This window comes from Ranitomeya imitator, chromosome 2, assembly GCF_032444005.1.
Source record: "Ranitomeya imitator isolate aRanImi1 chromosome 2, aRanImi1.pri, whole genome shotgun sequence".
NCBI lineage: Eukaryota > Metazoa > Chordata > Amphibia > Anura > Dendrobatidae > Ranitomeya > Ranitomeya imitator.
In genome coordinates this window covers 183,392,405-183,420,073 of record NC_091283.1, presented here as the reverse complement: position 1 = coordinate 183,420,073, position 27,669 = coordinate 183,392,405, and the positions used below count along the sequence as shown (strand labels likewise).

General features: G+C 41.3%; 1 protein-coding gene across 1 annotated transcript in view; it reads right to left on the bottom strand.

The window, feature by feature from the left end:
• The window catches only part of COL27A1 (collagen type XXVII alpha 1 chain), a 407,011-nt gene that overhangs the window by 308,440 nt on the left and 70,902 nt on the right, over positions 1-27,669 (bottom strand). Inside the window, exons 4-11 of the mRNA XM_069748227.1 lie at positions 23,911-23,964; positions 20,785-20,838; positions 15,702-15,755; positions 14,173-14,226; positions 9,237-9,281; positions 8,405-8,458; positions 5,535-5,579; positions 2,239-2,292 (exon numbers count right to left, since the gene is read on the bottom strand). Of these exons, the coding sequence (XP_069604328.1) occupies positions 2,239-2,292; positions 5,535-5,579; positions 8,405-8,458; positions 9,237-9,281; positions 14,173-14,226; positions 15,702-15,755; positions 20,785-20,838; positions 23,911-23,964 (414 nt within the window). The remainder of the gene's footprint in view (positions 1-2,238; positions 2,293-5,534; positions 5,580-8,404; positions 8,459-9,236; positions 9,282-14,172; positions 14,227-15,701; positions 15,756-20,784; positions 20,839-23,910; positions 23,965-27,669) is intronic.

Sequence of the window (27,669 nt, the reverse complement as noted above, 5' to 3'; positions counted from 1 at the left end):
ATGTCATAATTACATAAGTATGCACTAAGCTCCACCCCTCCATAACCCCACCCCCATATGACCAGAGCCCCACCCCCACCCCACCGGGCCATGGAAAACTGGTCTTGCTTAAAGCCGGTCCCTGGTGCAAAAAAGGTTGGGGACCTCTGCTATAAGGAATAAGGAATATATTTTTATCTGATAGAGTATAGATGTCATTTCCGGACATTGTTGGAGATGGACATTTCCAATGCAGGAGAAACAGCTGAACAGGCATTGCCTCCCAACTCCAGAACAAGCCACATTCTTCTAAGGTAAGGCAACCCCCATCATCTGCCAAGCATTATGCTTTTGATGATCACCCTTTTGTCAGCATTTGATGAACGTCGCCCATGGTAACAGGGTAAACAGAGACACCAACATAATTGCTTAGAAGACATGGCCTCTATTAAAAGGAGGGTCATGACTTCCTGTCCTCTGAAGAGAGATCCTTTGAATTTACGCACTCCCTTTCTGTGTTAGATTACCCTATAAAACTCTCACCCACTGTGCCCAAGAGTCTCTAAAGTGATTGAACACCTCATGAGAAAACAAATCTACTTTATCAATTATCCACAGTCTTAAGAAGTGCAGCAATTCCCCTAAAAAAAAAATCCTCCATCTGTGTAATAGATTGAGATTGGTTCTCGCTGGCTGCAGTGTGCGCTGGATTTCTGTTATTCTGCCGGCCCATAATGTTTATTTCCACGTTTGATGGGTTAGAGGGCAGGATAAAGGCATGTTAGTAATTATCCTTTGAACATCACAAAGCGTGCTCTTTACATCAGTCAAATGGCAGCATTTAAGCTACATTAAAGGTCCAAGACTCTTCCAAATGTCATGGGAATGCAAGTCGTTTGGTGGATCTGTATTACTGATCTACGGATCCAATTTGGGCAGATTTCCTGCTAATCAGCTAAAAAAGCAACAACACCAAACCACTGATTCGGTGTGACAAATTGGCTTGTCAATATACATTTAGTGGAGCTTGGTTTAAAAGGGGTTTACTGCCAAAACTGGTTAGTCAGACAAGTGAAAAAGAAAAATCTGAAGTGTCTAGCAGCCTGGATCGCTACCATGAGTCCCCGACAATAATTCTTGTAAAAGTGTTTTTAGGACATGCCTAAAACTTTAAAAAATGGGAATTTGTTCAGCATAACACATATTTTAGAGAACTGGTGCTGCACGAGAAAAAGAAAGATGGATTGGGAGGTTCAGATTATGGTAGAAGATAGGGCCTATTCCACTAAGACTATAGTGAAAAAACCTCCCTGGGGGGTGATGACGATTTCCCAATGAATGAGCAAAAGGCTCATACGTCAGGTGAAATTATGTATTGTGCTGCACAAAAGATGATCATTCTCGCCATGTGTAAACATTAGTCGTGCTGCTGAGAACAATGGCAGCCCCTGCGCCCAAGACAATCTATTACAGAACGTTAAACGCAGTCTGCAAATGTGGTTGCATAAACCCATGTTTAATTTTACATCATCGGTAGAACATGGAGAACAGGTACGGTGGTGGACAGAGATCAGTGGCAAGACATAGAGCATTACTGCACTGTAGTATTGCCAAATTATCACTAATGGAGTCAGGGTCACTAGTACAATGTCAGCACGACACTGGTGGGGATTTCAAGGTTAGGGAATGTATTTGTATCTGTTAAGAGTTCTGATATAATTTCCAGACATTGCTGGAAATGTGCATTTCCATCGTAGAAGCATCAGAAAGCAGTTCTGATTGTCCAGGGTAGCGCATTCCAGAGAACAGGTGCAGCATAATAAAAGATTTGGAGATAGAAGGTTAATTTTATGGTTAGTCCAAGATTGTTGGCAAATATAGAGAATGGGTAGGGTGTTAGACAGAAAGGAGGGGATGAGATATAAGGTGATGTAGCATTTTGAAGACTTTTGTGCAGTGATGGGCACTGGGTAGAGGCATTGTGGTGTAGTGTTTTTTGTTTGGTAATATTAGTCTGGGTGACTGCACTCAGGGCATATAGTGAGGATAGGAGAAAGGGGCACCGGACACAAACTTCATTGTAAGAGGGAATGACTACTAATACTTATGCAACAGATTGAACATTGGCTCATATTTCAATATGGCTGCCTATATCATCACCCTTACGTTTTCAATTAAATGCATCCAATGAGACTTGAAAACAGGGTGAATTAAAAGAGCATCCGAACTGTGTTTTCTAGATAATTAGGATGCACTTACGCGTTCTCCATCAGCTCCAGGCAACCCGAATAATCCTGGAAGGCCAATATAGCCCTAAGATGAAAAGAGAAACACAATGTTACATTGAGGTTCTGAATGCTTCGCTTCCTGCCTGCTTGGGCATCAATCTCTCGATGGTGGCCACTTCTCCTCCAGCGCTGGGCTGCATCCCTCCATGATGAGATAAACCTTGAGGCAAGTGTATATGCCCATGGACTGCATGGTGCTGGCTTCCACGATGTAGTCCAAGGGCACATACCCTCACACCAGGGACCATGGTATGCAGAAGGGAGCCTGGGCGCGCAGCCTACAAGGACCTGCAGTGATAAATGCTAGTTAAGGGTTAGTGGAGACAAAGCTGACATCATCCTTTTGCTGTTAGTCATTGCAAAGAAACATCAATACACAATCAAAGCTTTTGCCTGCTATTAATATGAAATAAACCAATTCTATGGAGCAGAGTCCCTGAGCTCAGCAATTCCGATAACCTGACAGTAAAGACATAAAATACGTCAGGACTCTGCTTTATGCTGCAAATTAATAAAGTGCTTGAGCCTTTTATGTTCCCCCCCAATGGCTCAGTCACTTTATCAACTTGAGGCAGGACAAGGCAGCCCATTCACTTCTGCCGCTAATCTTCAAGTTCATCCAAAGGAGGAAAAAAAAAAAATGGGGGTATCGGAAAATGAGATTAGACAGATTCTCATTTAATTCATTTGTAATAAGTTCCAGATCGTAGATATTAGCTGCGGTGCACGGCTTAGTTTCACTGCTTCTTTTCAAGAAGGCTGGACTTATGATATGGAAAGGGAAAGCTAACCCTATCATTCTCAATGAACTTTTATAGGCAATGCACGTCAGAGCAAAGGCTGCCTAATCTGATAATTTTGGAAGGATTGACCAACTATGTTATGTGTATAGGGCTCTACTGACCCACTTTCCTTCCACATGATGGCAGGAATTTAAAAAAAAAAAAGGGTTGGCATGATGAATTTCAACATGCCCAATCTATTATTCGCATCAAACTGACAGCTACAGAAGACGTTTACCCTCCTTAAGGGCACACTTTTTTTTTTTTAATTAACATATTTTGAAAGTTAGGAATCATAAAACCAAATTATATAGCGATTGTAATTCATGAAGTTTTCCCATTTAGGTTTTTAGGAGGGAATCTCACTCTGGACCGTTTCTTTTTACCAGTGGGTAAAGCCTCTAACAAACTGGTGGTCTAAATCTAAATCCACACTCTGTGCGCTCAGTCTAAACCAACCATGTATAGGGAGCTTTGCTCAATATGTACTTTAACTTTCTCATAGGCTTCCATTTACCAGGCTGAGGCCACAAACCAAGCCTTTGGTATCTGCCTGGCCTGTATATGTCTGCATACAATTTATTTCACACACAAAAAAACAAAACAAATATGTCTTTTTTTTTCTGCAATGGCATTTTCTACTGGACAGATGCCTAGACATCCGCCCAGACTGTCTATACCACCTGTGCCCGGCAGCGGCCATAAATGCAGCCTGCGACTGCTTCCTTGTCATACAGGTGATTCCACCAAATACTGGCAACGAAATTATCTTAATGGGTGATATTGGCACCTAATGGAGAATTACTGTAATATGGAAACACTAGTTGGCCTATCTAAAAGTATCATTGTTCATGTTACCAAACATGTAATAGTGGAATATATATAATCTCAAGAGTTATACATAATAGCAGCTAATAAAACCACAGCTGTGGAAAGCCATATGTTCTTAAATGCTGCAAACTCCTACTAAACGACATTGCATTCTGAATTCTCGCTGCACAAAAAAAAAAGCTGATGAAAGAGAAGAAGAGCTTTTACTTGCCACCAATAGACACATATGGATTATTTTACATCTCAATCTGAAACGTTAACATTGCTGGCCCTTTAAGAGCTTATAATATCAGTGATTTTTTACTGTCTGGTATTGAATTAGTAACATCTGCCCTGGAGCTCGTCCGATGTTAAAGTGCGGACCGGGTGACAAAGCTAACATAACAGGGACAGGAGTGCTGCGATCATCGCCTTATAAAAAGTCTTAAAGTCTGCTCGCTGTGAGTCTTAGAAACCCAGTGACAGGAATCAGGGCGAAAGATGAAATCCTAGAAGTCTCATTTGCATATGGCCTCAAGATGTGTTCTTAATGCTCTGCTAACGGTTTCTCGACTCCGAGCCGTGTGATGCGAGTACAATTATTGCCGTAGATTAAAGAGTCGACGTCTCCAAAGTGACTGGTTGGAAAAACTGAGAAACCCGGCTGATTTCTATAATTACAGGGATAGCAGCTTAACTTCTAAAGAGCTTTTTTGGGTACAAGAAAGTGGAAATCATCCCCCCACTAGGAAGCAAAGGGTTATTAATGACACAAAATGCAACCATAAAACCAAATACCGAAACAAAACACATATAAACATATTTTCAAAATGTATCATGCATCTGTATGAAAACTAATGAAAATAAAAAAAAGAAAAGAGTTCACAACAATCCACAGCAACTAACCGGCACTAGAAAGTGACATCTGACAGACATGTAATGAATAACTGGGCATCACCTACGATTTTAGCTTTCATATAGAGGAGAAATTTCAGGGAAAAAATCATTTATCATAATTAAAAAAAAAAAAATTGCTGCAAAAAATACAAACAAAAAAAATGCATCAAAATTAAATAGAAATGTCAATATTGGTTGTTAAAAGGAACGTGTGGCATTGACTATGCACTACGACCTGTGGGAGAATCAAAAAGGGCTGTTGAAGCTGAGCAGATAGATATATAGGTTTGTAGGGGGGGGAATGTACAATACTTAAATACAAAAACTTCAGAGACAAACATTTTTCTTCATGGAGATAGGCTATAAATGGAAATCCAATTCTTGACTCTCAATGCCTAATGTAATTACAGTATCTGTCCATGTTGGCAACCATTTAACAGGACTGAAATAAAAATACACAATATCACGAAAGCATGAATTCAAGTATTAGGGCTTAGATATCTAACACACACAGATACTTATCTTAAATATAACTCAGGACCCAAACCAGAGTGCAATGACACAACTTCTAGATGTCATCGGACTGATTCAGCATGACTCCATACTGATACTTCACCATGACAAACATAGCCATGGATCTACAATCTAGACAAGCTTATTCATGGTACCGTTTCCAATCTATTCACTGAGCTCTTGTAGAGGTGTCTGTTCATCTCTCATACAGAGAGGTTACATAGTTGGGCTACAAATGGTGCAAGTGTAGGGTTGTGACACTAACCCGACTTCCCTTTGGTCCTGGAGCTCCTATCGGTCCTGGTAATCCCTGGAGAAAAGACACAAAAAGAGAAAAAGGAAACATATTCAGAACTGTCACAGAGTACCATTAGCAAGTCATATCATAAAGTTGTCAGAGACCACCCGTCTTGTTCATATCATATCTAAATAAATCAGTATGCCATGTGTCCACATTTCTTTTACTTTCATTATTTTACGGAAACTAATTTTTGTGGGGTCTTTTTTAAAGGAAACAAAAAGGGATATTTTCCAAAGCTTCTAATCTTCAGTCTTTAGCTGATACCAGATTAATGGTGACTGAACCAACAGATTTACCGTAAGCAAGTTGGGCAATAAAAAAATATATATATGGGGCTTATATACCCATTGCCGTATATGAACATTACACAGGACGTGTACCATAGAATGTCAGGACTGCCCTATATGACCCCGAGCAGAGAGTGGATCAACTGGGGAATTTCTGGGGGTGAGGGATTCCCTTTAAGTTCTGTTTATCGGACGGTGATCAGCTCCAGCATGGCCATCGGGAAAGCAGCCCTTTCATGATATCCATTTAAAAAGGATCCGTCACTGGATTTGTCCATTTAAACCGAGAACCTCCTCCAATTGCTTCTGCTCCTCTAATTCTGGAACAGTTTTTCTTTTTTGCCCCCCAGTTCCAAAGTTATGCCCCTTAGAAATAAAGATGCAAATTTTCCATTTGCCTTTTCTCCTCTGGGACTGGCCAATCAAAACATGGCCGCGCTCACAGAGAAATGAGGTGGCAGACGCTCATTGGTTAAAGGGATAATTAATATCTTTATTGCTGGGGGGGGGGGGGAGGGGGCAAGGCTTTGTAACGAAGTGGCAGAAAAGAAAAAAAGGAAAAGCTGTTCCGGAATCAGTTGAACAGCACCAATTGGAGGAGGTACTCCGTGTAAATTAAATGTCCATTGTAAGGTTTCCTTTAAAAGAGTATTCTCAAGACAATAGTCCTTACCTTTAAGACCTATTAGGTATATAGAGAGGCAAGTTATGGACAATATTCATTACATGGAGCCTTTTATTGTGGCCAAAGTAAAGAGGAAAAGTCACAATGTGCAACAGTACTGGGTGTGAGAAAGGACCTTGATATAATGGCACCAGTAGCATTCAGACTAGGGTAGTATCAGGCATGAAAAGCAGGGATCATACAGCAATAGCTAGAAAACGGAATGTGCTGGAGTGGAATATTAAATGCGCTGAATTAATAACGTGTCATCATTTTAATGCAAAATATTGGTATACCTATGTGATTGTTCTACAAAATTAGTTACGGTAAGTAAGCCAACTAAAAGTGTCCTGATGAAAAGAAAAGTTTCTCACAAGATATACCAGGTCAGTGTGTACCACTGCGATCAGCCTGGCAGAGGTCTAGTTTTAAGCTGTATTTAGATAGAAATTAAGAAATCTGCCTCAATGTAGCAGAAGACTGAGCTGGCAACAAGCTGTAACATTGGAATCTATACTTTATCTCAATGCAGAAAACTACATAGCTGAAATGTGAAATATTCTGCTTTGGAGCCTATCCAGCGAGAGATACAATGTAATCTGGAGAGACACATTGATATCCTGTCTGAGCTCCGCTTTTTATGGACATCTGTTTCTGTTTCATATGGAAATACAAATTGGCAAAGTCTTGACCATCAAGCTGCACTATTGTTATTAATGGCGTTATGTAGATCGTTTTTCATCCACAAGACATCTGGGGTAACATTATCCAGTTATTTTACATGGCAGACACAACAATGTGTGTAGTAATGACTTTCTATTTGGGAACCAGGCGGCTCTGGATGAACGATGCTACAGGTTATCTTCTAGAGAAGAGGAAAGATTTTTATCTCAATATGTGTGAATTAGAATTGGACAAGCATTATACATTTTCCATTCAGAATTCACACCAGGATAAAGCAACAAATCTATTACGTAGCTTAAGGCCATATTAAGATGCAGTGCCTTTGCTGTGGTTTTAGGCGAAGGTTAGAAGACGGATCACGCGTCAAATAATTGCAAGGCGAAGCAGGTGAATGGGGTCGCACTGCAACCCCTAGTCACAGAAATCCAACTGCTTATGACTTTTTGTGACTTGCTTATTGCGATCCGACCCCATTCACATACATTACGTTGTGAACTTTGGCCACCTGATCTATATCACAGCCAGAGTTGCTATCTAACCCCAGCCAATTACTGAGCTGCAAGTTTGCAGCAAATTACAGTAAATGTGGATGAAGTTTTGAACATGCAGGGATTCTGCAAAAAAATAAAAATAAATAAGAACCCAAATAAAACAGTAGAATGAGCTGCTCACCCCATTATAGTGAATGTGGTCAGTCATGTAACATCACCTTTATTTTGGTTGTTTCGGCTCCCATGATGGAGCAGAACACCAGAAATGAAAAACGGAGATATGAATAGGCGGATTTTACTGTACAATGACGCGAGAACAAATCCCACAACGTGGTGTCTTACCATTAGTGCTTTAAATAAGAATAGTGCAGCTTATAAATGTGCATCCAATATCATTCCTATATACTGTAAGTAGGTAAATGTTCCCAGAGATCCTTAGAACTGCAGACCTATGAATTCAGATCCGCAAACTGATATAATAATGGATATTCAGCTCTGCTGCCCAGTTAGATGACTCAGGGACCACCACACAAGGCAGTGAGAGAATGCAGAATATATATTAAAGTTTGTTACCTAGTGGTTCAAGTCATAGGTAAAATTAAGAAAACATTTCAGCATTGTCTACATACAAAAACTACCTGAATATCTCAAAATTACCCAGAACCCTGCAGAGGTAACCTGCTCACAGCATGGTAAGATTTACTGCACCTGCCTGCCAGGATAACCTTTGGCCCCTGGACTTCCTTCAGGTCCATGTTCCCCCTGCAAAAGAAATAAACGGCAGCTTCATGAATACTCATTGATGATTAAGATTAACCCTTTACAAGCCAAAAGAGAGTCCACAACAAGGACCTATCCTTCCTTTACTACCCAAAAACTGAAATCTGAAGGGTTCCTCTGAGGTGTCAGCGAAACCTTTATCTATAACACATGGAATGGTCTGGAGGCCTTTGCTTTCTCTGCCAAGATGCTTTAAAGAGTCAATGGCCTGTCTTGAAACAACCCTACTATTCATTTCCATCTTCACACAGCCGAACTTATCCAAACATGAAGGGGGGAGTGTGGAGGAACAAGGGGGCTACAGTGTCCACATTAATCCTGCCACTGGGAAGCAGTGCAGAGCGGAATTGGAAGAGTTAATGAATGGATTAGGCACACCCCCCCACCCTGAGTACTGGCGATTTCCACTAACGTCACATCGAATAACACACATTTATTTTGTAGAGTTCTAAAAAAAGTATTCCTGGCTGTCATTTTCAGGGGACTCCAGAGACTGGATATAGACAGGGAAGCAGCAGCCCTAATACTGCAACCACTCAGGTAGTAAAGATCCTCCCGAGACAGCTACTCTGCACAGGATTAGGAGCCATACATCAAGCTTTTATATGACCTGGGCACTATAAATGCTAAATGATTCCAAATCCAGCAGAGGAGATGGACGTTTATGACCCTCCTTTATTAAACTCTGCTCTTATGTCAATTCGTAGTCACCTGTAATTAACTGACATAAATAAATTTACCCAGACAGCGATCGTCTTACCGGATCACCAGGATGACCTTGAGGTCCGGGATAACCCTTCTGTCCCTGAAAAGAAGAAAACGTCACATAAGCAGTTAATAAGCATTTACTGAAAGACTACAGACCAGAAGTCAAATGCAGATTATATAAAATCACACTATCCAGTAGTAAATTCATTCTCCTGACTGCAGACATAGCACAAAAAAACTCGTTAGATTCTTCCGTATGTTGGATGAGCCTCGCCTATTCAAGTCTATGGGTGCTAAAAAAAAAAAAACAAAACCCCAGATCCCATCCAGATCAGCCGTATAACATCCAATTTTTATTGAAAGATTGCAATCCTTTAACATATTAAAATTTACAAGACCAAATACAGATTCATAACTGCTGATGAATAAAAACAAATTGCATACAAATAAAAAATTAGATGAAATATCGAACAATGTCGATGTGCAGTCTGTTGTGCAAACTACCCCAAAATACATCTATGTGAATTTCATCTAATGCACTAGACATTTTCTTTTGGATAAGGGCAAAAGACTGCTTTTCATCAGTGCGCTGGATGTTCGGTTTGTATGTCCCTTTTTACCATCAGTGTGGCATCTGCTTCTTATCTCATGCAAAAAAAAAAAAATGACAAGCTTGTCATAGCCACTGAACAGTAAAATATCGACAGCACTTAGATGACACAAGTGTGCTGTCATTTTTTTCTTGATGGACCCATTGATTTGATTTGGATAGGATCAAAAATGGACAGGTTTCCATTTTTATTTTTTTCATTTTCAGACAAGTTCACAAAATAACAAATGTGAACAGCCCCAAAGTCTATAAAGGGCGGGGGTTCAAATATACAGAACGCTGATCTGGTTACAGATTTTACAAATTCCAATGTAGAAAGGGTGAAATCCGCAGTGAATCCGGATCATAATCCACATTTAATGTGTGGATTTGGAAGCAGTTGCTACATTGATTTGCAAAAAAATTTGCGTTACACAAATTTCTTTGTGAAACCAACATTATAATTTTTAACAAAAAATGTATACATCATGTAGTAGCAGAGTTGGACAGATCCTATGTCTGCCCACTTCTGACTACACAGAGAACTTTTCTGGCTGCCGGGGTGAAGACCTAATGCCTGACACCACTCATAAAACACACAAAGTCCACACCACCTGTCCTCTTTACGGCAGGTATCACCAGGAATCCTCTCACATGATAACAGCACCTGTTCTTTCCCCGGACTAGTGGCCTCCTATAGATGAATTACCTCCCATCACACCTGCCGTAATGACACCTGTCGGATACCCGGACTGCCCTAATAGAGCATGGCCACCCCTCTCCACCATTTCTGGTTACTTTACCAGGTAACCCAACACATTTATCATAAAGAAATAATCTTTCTCCCTAACAAAATCCCCTACTTTGGTGGCAAATCTCCAAAAATCTGTGAGGTATTGAACCATTTCCCTCTTACCTAGTGGCCATCTATATTATATACCATATTTTTCAGACCATAAGACGCACCTCAAATTTTCAGAAAAACATAGGGAAAAAAATGAATGCGTCAAATGAGGGTCCGTCTTACAGTCCAAATTCAGCTTACCGGGGGGTAGGGAGTGATCAAGAGCGCTGGTGGAGCGGGGTGGGTCACAGGAAGTGTTCGGTGGTCTAGCGATGATCTGACTCATCCCAGGCTGGTGCGGCAGGTTCGGTGGTGCGGGGGCTCCGCCATTTTGTGAAAGCGCCCACACATCCATCCTAGGCTGGTGCGCGGCAGTTTTGGCGATGTTCGGTGGTGCGGGGGCTCCGCTGACATTTTGTGAAAGCCCGGAGCCCCCGCACTTCAATTGCTGTAGTCTCCAGGAAAATGGCCACTGGAGGCGGTGCATGCGCAGAATGAGATCTCGGCACCGAGATCTGGCCTCCCGAGATCTCAATCTACACAAGCGCTGCCTCCGGTGGCCATTTTCCTAGAGACCATAGCGTTACAGCAATGGAAGTGCGGGGGGGATCCGGACTTTCACAAAATGTCGGCGGAGCCCCTGCACCACCGAGCATCTCCAAAACTGCTGTGCATCAGCCTGGGATGTGGGGGGCTCCTGGATTTCACAAAATATTGGCGGAGCCCCCACACCACTGAGCATGTGCGAAACTGGTGCGCATCAGCCTGGGATGAGACTCCTGGTAAATACATCCGAACTATAATACGCACCCCCATTTGCCTCCAAAATTTCATTGGGAATAAGTGCGTCTTCTAGTCCGAAAAATACTGCATGTACTGCATGTGAGTCTTATTATATACTTAATGTGTGTGATTTTCACTCTTGTGTGACAGAAACAATCAACATTCAAATAAAAAGCTAGCATAAGTAACCATGTGCTCATTACTTTCTGCTCCAGCAAAAAGCAGCATGCACAATCAGTAAAGAGCTCCTTAAAGGCTTCAAACTGGCCGAAGAATGATAAAAATGTAATAAACAGACTGGAAGACAAGTCCTTCATTCCCCATATGCCCAACTATCAAAGATATACAGCTGATTATGGGAAACAATAATAGGATGTACGTAGTTTTGGGCCGCCTCATTCAGATGTCGGTAATTTGTTTTGTATGCTGAAAACCGATTGATTTTAATGAGTGTTTTGGATCAGATTTTCACAGTGTGTTTGGTCAGTTTTTGCCATCAGTGATTTTTTTGATAAGCTTAAAAATATGTGCAAATCTTCTCCTAGCCATTGCAATGTTAATCACAGACAGCACATGGATTGCACACCGATGACATCCATGTGTTGGCTAAGATTTTCATAGACCCATAGACTGGTAAAAGTGTTTTTGATCCCAGACTCGGGCTGAAAAAAAACCACAGACATAGATATATATATATATATATATATATATATATACACATATATATATATATATATATATATATATATATATATATATATATATATATATCTATATACACACACACATATATATATATATATATATTATATAAAACAGACGTCTGAATTAGGCCTTAAGAGACGCTGAGTGCAGCAATCAGCTGATATTCAGTAACAGTAGCGAGTATCCAACACCAGACTGATCTCGAACATCAGAGGTTGTGGATTATTATAGCCGGTCATTGAAGAAATAATCCCGGTGATGATCGTACATAGCCAGAGCGGATTTTCCACTTCTGAAACATTAGCTCTCTCTTCCCCCAGGTGAAGAAGAAAATCAACCTGTAAAAATCACAACCACACTGAAAGCCACAACACCTGCACCATCTGAAGATGCTCAGATTGATGTAAAGAAATCCACCGGGGATTACAGAACCAACCATTTTACTGAGATTTGAAGAAATCTCATCCACATGCCCGCGGTATTTTTTCACTGCAGTTTCTTGCCTATTTTTCATCCTTGCCCACTGAGAGCCATAGCTATTTTTTTTTTTTTTACAGGATGACTGATATTTTTCAATGGCACCATTACATAGATGCGTAACATTTCCAGGGACATTTAAGCCCAGAGCATCCATCATAGTCTATATGACCGTTGATATGTCTGTATTTTTGGTGCAGACAGAGTGGTCTGTAAAAAAACCAGAGGAACGCTTTTTATCCGAGTCAAGGATCACAATAGCACCATACAAGTCTGTGGGTCCATGAAAATCACGGACAACACACTGAGTGACGTATTCCACAATCTAATCAGGTAGACTGCATTACAGTTGATGTCTAATGCAGGCTTAGAGCATGTTCACATTGCGGTTTTTGTTACACATCAGTGGCTCCATCAAGGCTCCCGTTTGAAGCCTGGGCCATTAACGTTACTGAGACTTTGTGTTCTGTCTGGCCTCACCTTCAGCAGTGTCCACCTTCTTGAGATAGGCAAAAAGAGTCGTCGACATCACTTTTGTGCTCACCTCAAGAAGGCAAGCACATCTAAAACAGAGGCCAATCAAAGCACAAAGTGACTTTGTCTGACTCATTAAACCCCTTTAGGCTATGTTCACATTTGCGTTGTGCGATATTGCGTCGGCGACGCAACGCACAACGCAAACAAAAACGCACGCTAAAACGCATAGTTTTGCAACGCATGCGTCCTTTTTTGCCGAATTTTGGATGCAAAAAAAATGCATCTTGCTGCGTCCTCTGCGCCCTAACGCTTGCGGCAAAAAAAAACGCATGCATCGCAAAACGCATGCAAACGCATGTCCATGCGCCCCCATGTTAAATATGGGGGCGCATGCGTCGCCGCGGCTGCACCCGACGCAGCCCGGCAGAACGCAAATGTGAACGTAGCCTTAGGGGTTTCATACGAATCTCATTTTTCAGAGATTTAGACAGAAGGCCCGACAGAGCCACGGACATGTTGCCCAAACAAAATGTGAACTTTCCTTCAAACATTATTATTTTACCTAAGTCAGAATTGCTTTTTTAGCTCTGCTTTTCCAGAGCCAAGATTAATGACTACAACTTTGTTGAATAGTAATAGGGGAATACATGTCAATTCTGAAGTTTCCCCCATACTTTACACTGCAGTTCAGCCAGAATAAGCACAAGCTCCACCCCTGAGGAAGTAAGCATGGGCGGGATGATTATAAAACAGCAAACAGATACATTGCCAGTTAGAAAAATATTACCTTGTAACTGCTAGAAAAATGAGAAACATAGTAAGATCTTTGAGATCTGCTGTAGGCCAGGATTATTTGTTTTTGCAAGAATAACAGGGAATAAAATCTTTATTGACTGTACTAATGTGCAAAAGACTTGCAGAAAAAAAATTTGGTAGTCATCGTGACACATTCCTCGTAACAGTGAAGATGATCTCTAATCCAAAGACCAAAACTTGAGTAGAAAAGCAAAGACATATTTCAAATACACTCTTCGCCATAATATTGGGTTCAAAAACAGCAATATTTATCTAATCTCATTATAAAAAAATAAACAGTAAATGTGAACAACTCACCTTTCGACCCAGGGGCCCAGGAACACCCGTCAGACCGGCCAATCCAGGATCTCCCTAGAGAAGGAAACAATAAGTACATTGCTTACAGTTGATGGATCACAGACCAGGCAAAGCAATAAGAGATGCCAGCCGCCTGGTGTGATACATTATGCTACTTGGTCTAATACACAAGAGATTAATATGACGGTATCAGAACCGCGCCATTGTTAGAGGCACAAGACTTATGTGATCTCCTAAGAGGTAAGATGAAGGAATTTCGCAAATGAGCCATAAGTTACAACAAGTCGTCTGATCTAAATTGGGAAATATCAAGCTGAAGGAGGAAGCCATCTCTTCTGTAAAGAGCTATTCCCGGACAAAGCAGATTTGAGCTTGTTAAAGGGTTATTCACCAAACCACAAGTTACCGTCTATCCAATGGATAGGGAACAACATGCTAATTACTGGAGCAATAAGGCACTGTGTTTTTGGTGCAGAGAAAATACGCAGAATCAAAAACTCACCAAAAATTCTCTGCAGGAACCTAACCTGAAAATGCGCTACTGGAACGCTCCCATATCCGAAACAGATGGCATCCTTGTATTGTCCAATCACATATCAGATCTATTTATTAATACTTTTGATTTCGGGGCTCACACGGGACCAAACTCAATGTCTCAATATGACCAACAGACTAAGGGCTCCTTCTCACTTGCGAGAAATACGTCCGAGTCTCACAGGTTAAAACCCTGCTCTGGCACCGGCACTCCGTAGCGGAGCGTGCAGCTCCATGTATTGCTGTGCAGCCGCACGCTCCGCTCTGGAGTGCCGGTGCCAGAGCCGGGTTTTAACCTGTGAGACTCGGACGTATTTCTCGCAAGTGAGAAGGAGCCCTAAGAAATAGACACGTGAATAGAGTCATATATTATAATGTGTCCGTGTGCTATACAATTAATACAAATGCATGTGTGAATTCAGCCTGAGTTTACAAACTTCATAAGAAAAATATATCTAAGAGGTTGACCAGTTCAAAATTAATAATCATTTCCCCTAATAAGGATATATTCAACTTATTAATACATTTGTATGTCCAAAAGTGCTGTGATCTTCAGCAAATCGATCTTGGGTCGCAGCAGCTTCACTTCTGGCTTGTGCTTGACAAGAGAGATGTGTCGGCACAACATCAGTAAGGGTTTGAAGGAGGTTGGCTAGACAGTCAGCCCCCTTCACACATCACCGATGATGTGCCCACATAGTAGACGCTTTTTTGTGACCAGCACAAGGCAGAAGTGGAATTGCGGAGACTTTGGGACCAATGCCGATGGCTGATGATAGTGGCAGCTTTGGAAATAACCTTTAATATTAAATTGCTGCTTAGGCAATATACACTACTGCTAGGCAACCGTTATGCTCCATTACCAATACACAACAATATGTTATAAAATAAAAGAGCGAAATTGTTCTTGGCATATGCAGGACATGGCATTGCATCCCGTAAGAGCTTGCCAAGGTTTTTTACTACAGAGAAAAGAGATAAGTTGATGAGAATACCTTTAATCCATTCATGGCTTTTCCTGGAGAGATGCCAGGATCTCCTTTTTGGCCCTGGAGAATACAGAATAAATAGAGCAGTCAACAGAAATAGAATAAAAGAGGAGATCCCTGTTTTAGAATCACATCACCTTATCCACTGGCAGCTAGTAGTGTAATGTAGACTTAGGCTCTGTTCACACAGAAACATCTACCGTACTAAGAGTTTTGCTGGCTGTCTGATGAAAAAAAACACAATTGAAGTTCATTGGATCTTTGTTCTTGTCATTGAAGTCTAAAGGGGATTGTCTGAATCCCGTATGAGTCCTGTTTTGAGCGTTGAACTGCAGAAACACGGTGTGAACAGAGGCCTAGTTACCTATTGTAGTAAAGGTTCTAGTAATGCTGCAGAGCGACAAGAAAAGGGAAATGGGCAACTCGACTTGTTAAGCTCCACTGAATGTGCACACACAGGTGTTGAGGAGTTCAAAACCCACAAATTTTCAAATGGAAACGGCAACAGGAAAAGCTCTTGTTTTTGGAAGACTTTTTTAATTTCCTGTAGCGGTTTTGAATCTTTTTTTTCCTTTTAAAGAGCTTTTTCCCTGAAGCATTTTGTCAAGGGATGACACCGGAGAGACCACGCAGATCCCACTGCTGCCACCAATTGTGAAAGATCACAGCCTGAGAGGTCGCGTAGATCCACCTGCTGCTATCTTTTTGTCACGAACAGCTCTCTGCTGCCCCCTATCGTCCAGACAATTACGTGATTGACCAACGATTAACGGGGGAGGTCGCAGGCTGTTTCCACTAATAGGTTGGCTATTGGGAAACTAACAGTGAGCGTATGATATATAGCCTCCTATTCCAAAGCATGGAATATAAAAATACCCTGGTACGATCACTGCTAACTCCACAATAACCCAAGAATTACTTGCTGCCACCACCAGTCGTTTTTATACAGGCTAACTGGACGCCTTACAGGTAGCATATGGCTTTCAGGAGTGCGGTTTACAGAACAAAGGGAACAGAACTATACAAATTTTATATTTAATCCAGTTCTTTTTTTTTTTTTTTTTTAAATATACAAAAGATTTTACAAAAGGGACAAAACAATACAGCATATATAATTCCATAAAATAAACATGATTAACAAAAGAAACTTCGTTCCCTGATCAGAGATGATTCAGCTTAGCGAAGGAGAGCACTTTGATTGGAAACGTCCAGTGGACAGGATCGTGCATGCACTGATATGTATCTACATGAACACAGTTCATAATTCGCCTTCCTTGACCTTTTATCAGCACCCAAGCTACACCCGCAGCCCCCCATTGATGACCTCACGTCGGCCAGGTTATGGGAGGTGCTCAGCCCTTCAGGATTTTATGAAATGCCCAACATTAACAATATCTTCACTCCTGAGGATCGCAGAAGTTCGAGATCGCCGCCATATTTTTTTTATCAGGATTTTACCTTTCCATAGATAGTAAACAGGATAAGGTTGGTGTCAGCTATCTGGCCACTATTGATTTGGGGCTTATAGGCAGGTGCCAAAGTTCTGAAAAATATGTACCGTATATTCTTCCCGATTAGTCCTGAAGCTAAAGATGTACATCCCATCGTCATCAGATCTATACAAATCACAATATTCATAACTTTTCACTGATGCCAGTGGCTACAAAGATGTTGTGATCAAAGGAAGCTCATCCTGGAGATATCCAAAGGTGGTAGATATTCGCTTCCCTTCCGCTCAAAGCTTAAGCTCTATGGCTGTCTTCCCACAATAGACATCCTCTTTCAGTCACCTGGGCACTGCAGAGAATCTGGGCTTTAAAAAGGAACTTGAATGGCGAACTCTTCCTATCTTACTTGGTTTGCTCACCCCCTAGCTTTACATAAATTTCCCTATGTCCATTGTGCAATTCTACATCACGAAGGTTTAGAATGTAAGCTCTTTTTCATGGTGGAAATCCTGTGATTAGAGAGGAAGGGGTGAATGCCCTCTAACTGGAGTTGCTTTATGGATATAAATGATTTCTATGACACTTTTTTCAGCCTAATTGGACAGTGCCTAGTTTGGATCGGATAACATTAGGAGCCGCTTCAAAGAAGTGATATGCACTTTCTTCTTCTCACCTGTTCACAAGACCTGGTAGTTATCTACTGACGCAATGTCACTTCCCAATGCAGAGGTGATAGGAACTCACTAACGTGCATCTGTGCCTTTATAAGGCAGATCTGTCACTATACCATGATGCCTGTTTAAAGCTCAAACTGCACAAAAATATGTGACGGTATCAAAGAATACACCGGACTTAGAGTTGTGAGCCCACTGTTTTCATAAGGCGATTGCTCCACCTGTTTCCACTGCCCCCTAACCAGTAACTGATGGGCATCGTATACATGTATATACATGACCTCCATCAGTCACTGGTCAAGGGGGCTAGAGGAGGCAAACTGGTCACCATAAGTGTTATGAAAGATTTGCTCTAGATACAGAAACAGACGATGGTAACTCCTTCCCGTCAAAGTCACGGTGGCAGCACGGTGGCGCAGTGGTTAGCACAGCAGCCTTGCAGCGCTGAAGTCCTGGGTTCAAACCCCACCAAGGGCAAAGAATTTGTATGTTCTCTGTGTTTGCGTGGGTTTCCTCCGGGTTCTCCGGTTTTCTCCCACATTCCAAAGACATACTGATAGGGAATTTAGATTGTGTGCCCCATCGGGGACAGCGATGATAATGTGTGGAACCTGTAAATCGCTGTGGAATATGTTAGTGCTATATAAAAATAAAAATTAAATAAAGAAAAAGATTAAAGAAGTCACAGCTTCGTAAAGGAGCTTCTTCTCTTCTGTAGTTTTTTCCCCACTATCGAGCCAATGATTTATGCCGAATCTTGACACAGAGTCCCTTCACCACATCTGTTCAGTATATATATATGCAAGTGAAAACCACAAGAGATGCCTGGGAAAAGAGAAACTGCTAATTCTATTCTGGAGTTAATCTCCAGTCAGTAGTCAATTCATAGTTCCTGCCTCCTTGCTGTAGACCAGACAAGCAGCTCGGTGGTAGGTCTGTAACACATCCGAATGATAACCAAAGCTGTTGTCGGCTCTGAGGGCTCCATTCTCAGCAGGTATAGGGCTTATAATCTTTCCAGCTTCCCAGAGCTTGTTAATTAGCTTTTCTTGGATGTGTGTAAGCAGCAGGAGGCTGAGGGATGATTTAACACAGATGCACTGTATCTGTGAATGGCTGTCAGTTGGCGCTGCCAAGCTTGGATGGGTAATCTCTTCGAAGGCTGCGGATATCATAGCACCGTTGGCTGGCACCTTCCCAAAAACCTCAATCCTCCTGCTTACTTGTAAACGTACTCTACTTAGTTTAGAAGTAATTTTCCAAATATTACACTATGAAATGGCTGTGTGAGCAGTGGTGAATACATCACTGCATATACATAAAGTCACAAATATTCGCAAGCCATGCTTGTAAATAAATATTCATTTTCTGGCATGTAAATAGGATGTGGGGTGCGCATGCTCGCCTTGGCAAGAGTGCGTGTGTTCTCTTGTCATATGTAGCTTGTCTGGTCAGCATCGCCTACAATCAGCCCACTTTGTCTTACAATATGGAGGGGAAGGGGAGGAAATCATGGAGTCTGGTATGTTGTACAGGACCCCCTTACGTATTAGATTAAAGTCAGCCAAACTGCTGATATTGGCAAACAGTCTAAAGTGTATGGGGGCTTCCTGACTCTACCTCAACATACAATGTCAGGAAAGAGAAGGGTCCAACCTTCATAATTTCAGTGCCTATTCCTTTGTTTTCAGGAAGACAAGCCACTGTCCGAGGAGGTGGACACAGGAGTATTTGGCCCGAGTCGTGGGTCACTGTGTATGGGGAGATTGTTTGTCTGACAGCTATCTAATTCAAACTTTACTGCCCCGCTAAGTTCTAGACCAATATCAGACCTACCAGTCAGGGGTAATTTCAGCCAATAAAGGGTTCACTGGGAAAATAGGTATCAGACAATAGGTTAGGATAGATCTGGATAACCCATTGGATTTCTTAAAAAAAAAATTCTTACTAACTTACAAAGAAAAAGTGGAATTACTCTCATCTGCCTCATTTTATGGCATCTGGTACTTGTGGCATTCGTGACCCGAGTATCATTAACACAGAAATGCCTGAGATTTCACTGCAGGCAATAGCTGGTAGATACACTGAAATGTGGCTGCCATCCTGGCTTTATCACACTGATCCTTCCTGAAATAGACAAGTTATGTCTGCAATGATGATTTATAGCCTCAATTTGGCTGCAGGAAAAGTACATTATGAAGACTGGGGATGACTGGGAATACTATAGGGACATTGCGAAAGGGAAAATGTTACAGATGGAGCCCCAGATCTGGCACTTATTGACTATCATTACACTGCCAGGCACATTCTTGATCAATCGAGCTGTTGAATTAAAGCCAGAGGTTTCCACTAGATGGCGCTCAGCACAGACCAGGGGCTTTGTATTGTCAGATGATACAGTCCAACTGTTATACACCGGTCCAAAGAATAAAATGCATGTTGTCAACCAGTCTGCAGAACCTGCTATCTATATCGTAGAAGCAGCTATAAAGGGGTTGGACTGCACCTCCTAATATTGCAGCAGGACTCATTGACGGGAGCTTTATCAATTCAACACTACTGATAGAAGAATCCACCAAGCTAAATACCATGGCAAATGTCTAGTTCTACCAGCCTAACACTCTTAAATGGGGAGGAAAGTCTAAAGAACATCACTCCTTTAATGAAGATACAGTGTAAAAAAGAAAATACAAGGGTGGGATTTTTCACAAAAGCCTCATAGCTATGTATATGGTTGTACATAGACCCATTAAAGTCTATAGAACTTCATTCATAGTGCAGATTGCAATAAAAACATCAAAAGTCAGCTAAACAGCTATTCCTCATAACCCTCGCTTCATACACATGCATGCTTTTTTTGGTTGAGCGTCCATGTCAGGATACCGATGCTATGTGACCTTATACACAGTGCCATGGGTGTCATGATGCAATGTGTGTACCAGCTAAGGTAATATGACAAATACTGACCTTTGGGCCAGGAAGTCCGGGTGGTCCAGGATTTCCATGAGGGCCGGGAGGACCCTAAAACAGAAAAAAAAAGGCATGTTCTTGTTATTATCCTCTCAGTGGCTTTTTGCACATTCTGACTAACTAAAGCAAACCTTTACAATTCTTAAAGAAAAAGAATAAAAAAAAATGAAAGTAAAATTGCTCTAAAGGAGTCCTCTAGTACAAATGCATGTCAACATGTCACAGGATCTGACTTTAGGAACTCATATGTATATACATTAACGTATCCGTCCGACTTCAAGGCTGACACTCTGATTTCTGACATGGATGTGCCTCAGATGGGTCCGCTGATTCATGTTGAGGATTTGCCCCAGCTGAACACTAGCTTTTCCATACAGAATCCACTAGAAGATTGAAGGATTAAAAAAAAAACACTTTCTAATGATGTAAAGTCTACAGATATCTAATGGAGCATGTCACTTATCCAACCTGGCAGATATCTGTAGATGCGACGCCACTAGCGCCACTCATATCCCGTTGCGGAAGTGAGCAAAGCTGGATTACCTCTTTAATAAATTGATCTACAAGCTCATTGATGCTCCAACAGTGAATAAAGTAGGGTCCATCCATGAGCCCGTAATGGGGCAGAAGAGAAGGTTTTTTGAGGGGGCTTACTGCAGGGCACATCAGCGTTAGGTAATGCCCTTTTTGTCACCAATAGTTGTGTCGTGGACCAGATTAATGATACATTAAAAACAATAGGAGGCATCTTATGACTATGGATGGCCATCACGCTCTGTCCTGTTATTCTCCTTTTTGGCACCCTCTTAAAAAATGATACGTGAGGCGGGAATTCTCTGACAGAATTATGCAGACTGCACAAGCTAAAATGTAAAAAATATGGCTTTCTTCCTTTTGGACATCTGCATGCACTACATCATCTTCACAATAAAAATTTCAAGCAAGTATGACATCCCCTGAGACTTTCATCACCCCTCCCTTTATATAATATGTCTGCAGTAAGGATCACTGGATGCGAGCTACAAGAGAACCGTCCAAACCCTTGACCCATGGCTTTCCAAAGATGCGACGAAGACTGAACTGAGTCCGGGCTCCATAGGCCGGGTTACCATGGATGTATTACACAGCTACACGCCGCAGGAATCCTACACAGATGTGCTAAATATTTCTTTGTGGCTTCGTAGTATTTTCATTTACTGTACAACAGAGAAGTTTAGTCTATCACCCGGTTCAAGAGACAATGGCAGACATTTATAAAAAGTATTGCCCGGAAAAAACAGGGGTGTTACCAATGGTAACCAGTCAGAGAGATAATTTATCATCCAACCTGCCCGAGAAATACAATTACTATAATGCATTGGCAACGACCCCGTGTTTACCAGCATTGGCTCCTATAAATGCTCCTCACTATGCGACTCAATGAATTATGACACGTACGTTCCACCATCAAACATGCGCTTGAACCTAAAGGAGCATCTTAGAATCTTCTCCAGACTTGCCAAGCCAAATAAGAAGTCTTAAATTATTTACTCCTTAGTTAATATGTGTAAATGATGCGTGCAGAAGTCATAGCGGAGGATTCACATATCTGGGACAATTAGGTATGTACAAAGACCAACCAAGTTTTGATTTCCCTTTTACTTCATATAATTCTAAATACAATCTTTGTTGATCCAATGAAAGGGAGTCTGTCAGCCTTCCAAAATAGAAATTAAGCTAAATGGAGAGTCATATGGGGTGTTATGTACGTAGCGCTCACCTGCCTAAAGAGAATGCCCCTGTGTGAGCGGTGTGTGTGGTGCCAGTGCAGGAGCTGGCACACAAAGGAACTACGCTGCGGCTGAATGGTAGTGTGAACGTGGCACGCAAGAGGATCCCCATTTTGCATCGATGGGGATCTGACTCTCAGCTGCCACTGATTGGCTGGTTGAAGAGGAAAGGCGACTCCATTGATCACTGTTGCCTATTGAATGTGTACTAGTCACAATACATGTGGTAGTGACTGTGCACCATACATGTGGTAGTGACTGTGCCTAGTAACGCAGCTTAGCACCATTTACTTCAATGGGATTGAGCTGCGAAGAGCTGAAGCACCAGGTACAGTCACTACCAAATGCACAGTAATATCTCTAGTAATCAATGAATAGGATGCACTTGGTGGGAGGGCTGCTGAAAGTCAGACCCTCAAAGATCTGATATTGATGACCTGTTCTAAAAGGGAGATGATCAAAAACAAAACTCCTGGAAAACCAATTTAAAAGGACATTCTAAAAACTAATTCAGTCCATCAGATTTAATAATATTGTCTTAAATTTAGTCAAGATGTGCTAAATTTGTTACAAAGCTTCTTGGTGGACGGTCAAAAGATGCACCAAATTTAACTTTATACCACTGGTATAAAGCTGGATTACTTTAGTCCAAATTTATACCTTTTCCAGGACAATAAAGGCATAAGAAGTGCTTAAAATATTTATTAAACATGAGCCAGAATTCTGGCACAATTCAGCAGTAAATCTGCCCCACTGTATCTAGTACAGGATCGGATAGGACAGTGTATTACGCAGTGTAATGCATACTTGTCACTTTTTGTTATTGCTTTAAACTTTACATTTAGGACAACTCCAGTCCATATGCCCCATTAAGCCGTGTGGATGTCATAGAGGTGGAGACCTGTACATATATAGCCGGGGAGACATCCTGCCTTGCCTCAATGTACTCAGTGCCAGTCTCTCTACGAATATGCTATGAAGGTCCGTGTACTATGCTGCCCTCTGTGTGGTTTCCATTTATAAAGCAGCTCACACGATCATGTTGCTCAGCTACATAATGACTATAGGTTCGAGACCTGGAGAACAATTCTTATTTCAGAAGCAGAATTGTGCAATCATGAGCTATAACATTCACCCATGTGAGTATTATACTTGCTTTGTTGGTTTGCCCTTGATTTCACCCATTGAATCTCATAGTTTAAACTAAAGCAGAAAAAAAACAAAAGGCATAGCTGCCTAAAGCAACCCTGGTTCCTTATTTACATACCCTTGGTTTAGAGTTATCAGAAACATCAGATGAATATATTGAGTGAATGGATTTTAGAGGGATGAGAGGATCAGTGCTGTTACTTACTCTTGGACCTCTTTTCCCAGGTGGCCCAGGAAGTCCCGATGAACCAGGTGGTCCCTGAAAAGAAAAGAAAATGGTCAATGGATATAAAAATACATCTAAACTTGCAGTTACTAAACATACACAGTCATAACAAAATAGTAAATGATATGTCTTCTATCCAGTTCACATTATGCTATGGGCCTCGGTTTACACCAGCTGTGGCAGATGGCTGAGGTATATATCATCCAGGATTTTTTTGCAATCCTTCTGTATACCTTTCCCCAGAATTACATATTATCTCAGTCTATAGTCTACAGTAATCTAAAAGCTCACTTTTACAGGTGAATTCATGGCATTAAATAGGACCTGTCACTTGCCATAAAAATGTATTTTTTACCTGATGTAAATGCCACTGTTGTCTTGAATCCGGTGTAGTTTTTCCATTTGTTCCTACACCTTTCTGTTTAGGAGATATGGCCCCTTTTTCCTTGTATATAGCTCAAACCTTCTGAGCCAACTGGGCAGGTCCTCAAGAAGATGACCATGGAGAAGAGTTGATGACCACACCCATTTGGCAGTAATAGATTAGCTATATATACAGAGGCAATAGGGGGCTATATCTCAGGAATGGAGAGGCGCAAGAACAAAAAAAAAGCAACGCCGGATTCAGGAAGAAAGCGACATTTACACCAGGTAGAAAAAAATGACATATTTATAGCACGTGAGAGGTTCCCTACTCTCAGGACAGTTAATGGATCACAGGACTGTGACAATGCTTCTCGCTCTATTATTTTCAGACAATACTGCTCTCCCATGTGCCACATTTCTCTTTGCCGTTCGGTCACTTCTTGTTCCAATCATATGTTCTCCTCCTTTCCTATGATACTTGATATCTGATCTTTAATCGTACTACATCTCGACTCTTATGGAGAATCTGTCCAAGTCTGTTTTCAATCAGTTCCTATATCCGTACACCTCTGTCAGGTCTTTTGTGTAGATCCTTATCTCTTAGGTATCCTCCTCACACAGTATAGAAGACCAACTATTCCTGACCTGTGACCTTTCCACCATGCCCATGGATTCCAACCAGTAGAGAGCAGGCAATCAAATGAGTAGGTACAGTGTATCCTAATGCTGGGTAGATTCCCAAAAAGTGGAATTCCCTTATCCTAATCTCAGTACCTTAGTACTGGAAATTGAAGAATTATGCTATGAAATAGTCTGAAAAATATATTCCAAGTATAAGGCAAGGGCTACAGGGGGGCTCTGGTCAAATGACATGAATATTACAGCGTCACATTAACACATTGCATCTCTTATTTGTAAATGGTGTCGCCTACATTGCAAAAAAAGAAAACACTATCGGATTTATGGAAGACTTTGCCTCCAGTAGCTATAAAATAAGTTACATGAGACATGTCTTTAATTTTGCTCTTTTTAGAGATTTGATATCACGTGACTAATGCCAGCAATTCTAAGTACAGACAGTGTATGTGATTGTGTATTGCGGCTCTAGAAATACTTAGATGCAGCAGTTAAAGGAGTATCCTGCAATGGAAAGTTATCTACTATCCATATGATAGGGCATAACTTGCTGTTTGCAAGGGGTCCAACTGCTGGAAAAACAGTGCTCCTGGGAAAGGGTCTATGTGATAGGGGCAGAGGTGCACGTGCTTGGTATCAGCTTCCCTGCCAGTGAATGAAGAGGAGGTTGAGTTTTCCATATTTTACAGCTATCCATAGTTACCATAGGAAAGAACCTACTGATCGCTGAGGGTCCGACCACTGGAACCACAGCGATCCTGGTGACAAAGCTCTGCAGGGCCCAGTTCTCAGGATCACTGTGGTTGCAGCAGTCGGACCCCAGTGATCAGTTACCCCTTATTCTATGGATAGAAAACAACTGTCAATTTGAGGGAATAACTCTTTAAGGCCCATTGACACAGGGGGATAAGCAAACGCTCGCTCCAGTCATCGGTTTGTGTATGCAGCCAAAGTACAAACTAAGGCTACTTTCACACTAGCGTTAACTGCAAACCGTCACAAAAACGTCTTTTTGCCAAAAAAACGGATGCGTCAAAAAAGTGCAAAATGTATGCAACGCATACAGCATTTCGGCGGATCCGTCTATTTGGGGATGTCTGGCCAATTAGCTAAAAAAATCCTGTTTCTGAGCATGCTCAGTAGAAAAAAACGTATTGCAGCGCTGAATTGCGTCGTACGACGTGTCTCGATGCATCCGTCGCTCATAGACTTTCATTGTAGCCAAAAACGCACGCCGATGGATGCGCCGAGACACGTTTTTTTGTCGGAGCCAAAAAACGTTGCAATCTACGTTTTTCCAGACTACGTGTCGCCTAATTTCGACGCATCCGTCGAAAGACGTATACCGACGTATGCAAATCCGTCGCAATGCGTCGCCAATACAAGTCTATGGGGAAAAAACGCATCCAGCAAAATATTTTGCTGGATGCGTTTTTTCTGCAAAACGACGCATTTTAACGTATTGCAGTTAACGCTAGTGTGAAAGTAGCCTAACTGTATCCATACAGTTTGTAACAGCCGTGTGAATGGGCCATAGCAGAGCGCTGATCAACTTGTATGTAGTCAATCATCACTGGTTTCTGGCGAGAAATCTCAGCATCTAAATGCCCCGTTATACTGTGCTCTCAATCCACAATCACTTGACAATGACAGCTATAACAATTACTATTGGCAGCCAATAAGGGGTTTCACACAGACGCCAAACAGCAAAAAAAAACCTTTAAATCTGTGCAAGTACCACCACAGTAGTTCTGTAAGTTACTGCAGTCCTGACATCATATTCATGAACCACATTATGGATGTCTGAAAATAATGCCTAAACCAGTTAAAGGGGTTGTCCGGTCAAAATCCACTCGACAAGTAAACACTTATTGATCGGTGGGGACCCGACCGCTTGGACCCACGACGATTGGCAGAACTTTCATTCTAAGGTTTAAATGCAGCGTCAGGGCGTACTCTCAGTCACCGCTCTATTCATTCCCTATGGGGCTGCCGAGAGCTGCACTTGGCTTTTTCCTACAACCTCACAGAGAATGAATGGAGCAGTGTGAAAAAAAGTGCCCAATTTAGGATAACCATTTACAATATGCTTCATTGCATACTATAATAAATTAAAAATACCATTGCAAAAAATGTAACGCAGGTCAAGTTCCTGCAATCTCGACTGCATCGTACAGTACAACATTTTTATCAGTTTGGGGTACTAGCAGTGACATAATGGAGAATATTTAATTTACTATCTGTAACAGCAGAGTGGTCTTATTATTCTACCCTTTGGTCCATATGAGAAGACCAAAACCCCGATCAGCTGATTTTTTTTTTGTTTTTACTCTTTTGTTTTTTCATCCCCTTCTTCCAAGAGCTATAACCCTTATATTTTTCTAGCAACAGACATATGAGGGCTTATTTTTTTTGGTACGAGTTACAGTTTTGAGAGACTCCATTGATTTTACAGTATAATCTACTGATAAGACTGGAAACAAAAAAAATAAACATGGGGTGAAATGGTGAAAAAACCAAAAACACAATTCCGCTATTTTTTTTTTTTTTGGGGGGGGTTATGTAATACACTATATGGTTAAAAATGACTTAACAGTACAATTCTCTGGGTCAGTACAATTATGGTGGTGCTAAACTTGCAGAATTCATATTCCATATTTATTGGTTAAAAAAAAAAATCAGAACTTATATAATTTCATAGATTACAGACACAAAAATAAAAAAAATAAAAAAATT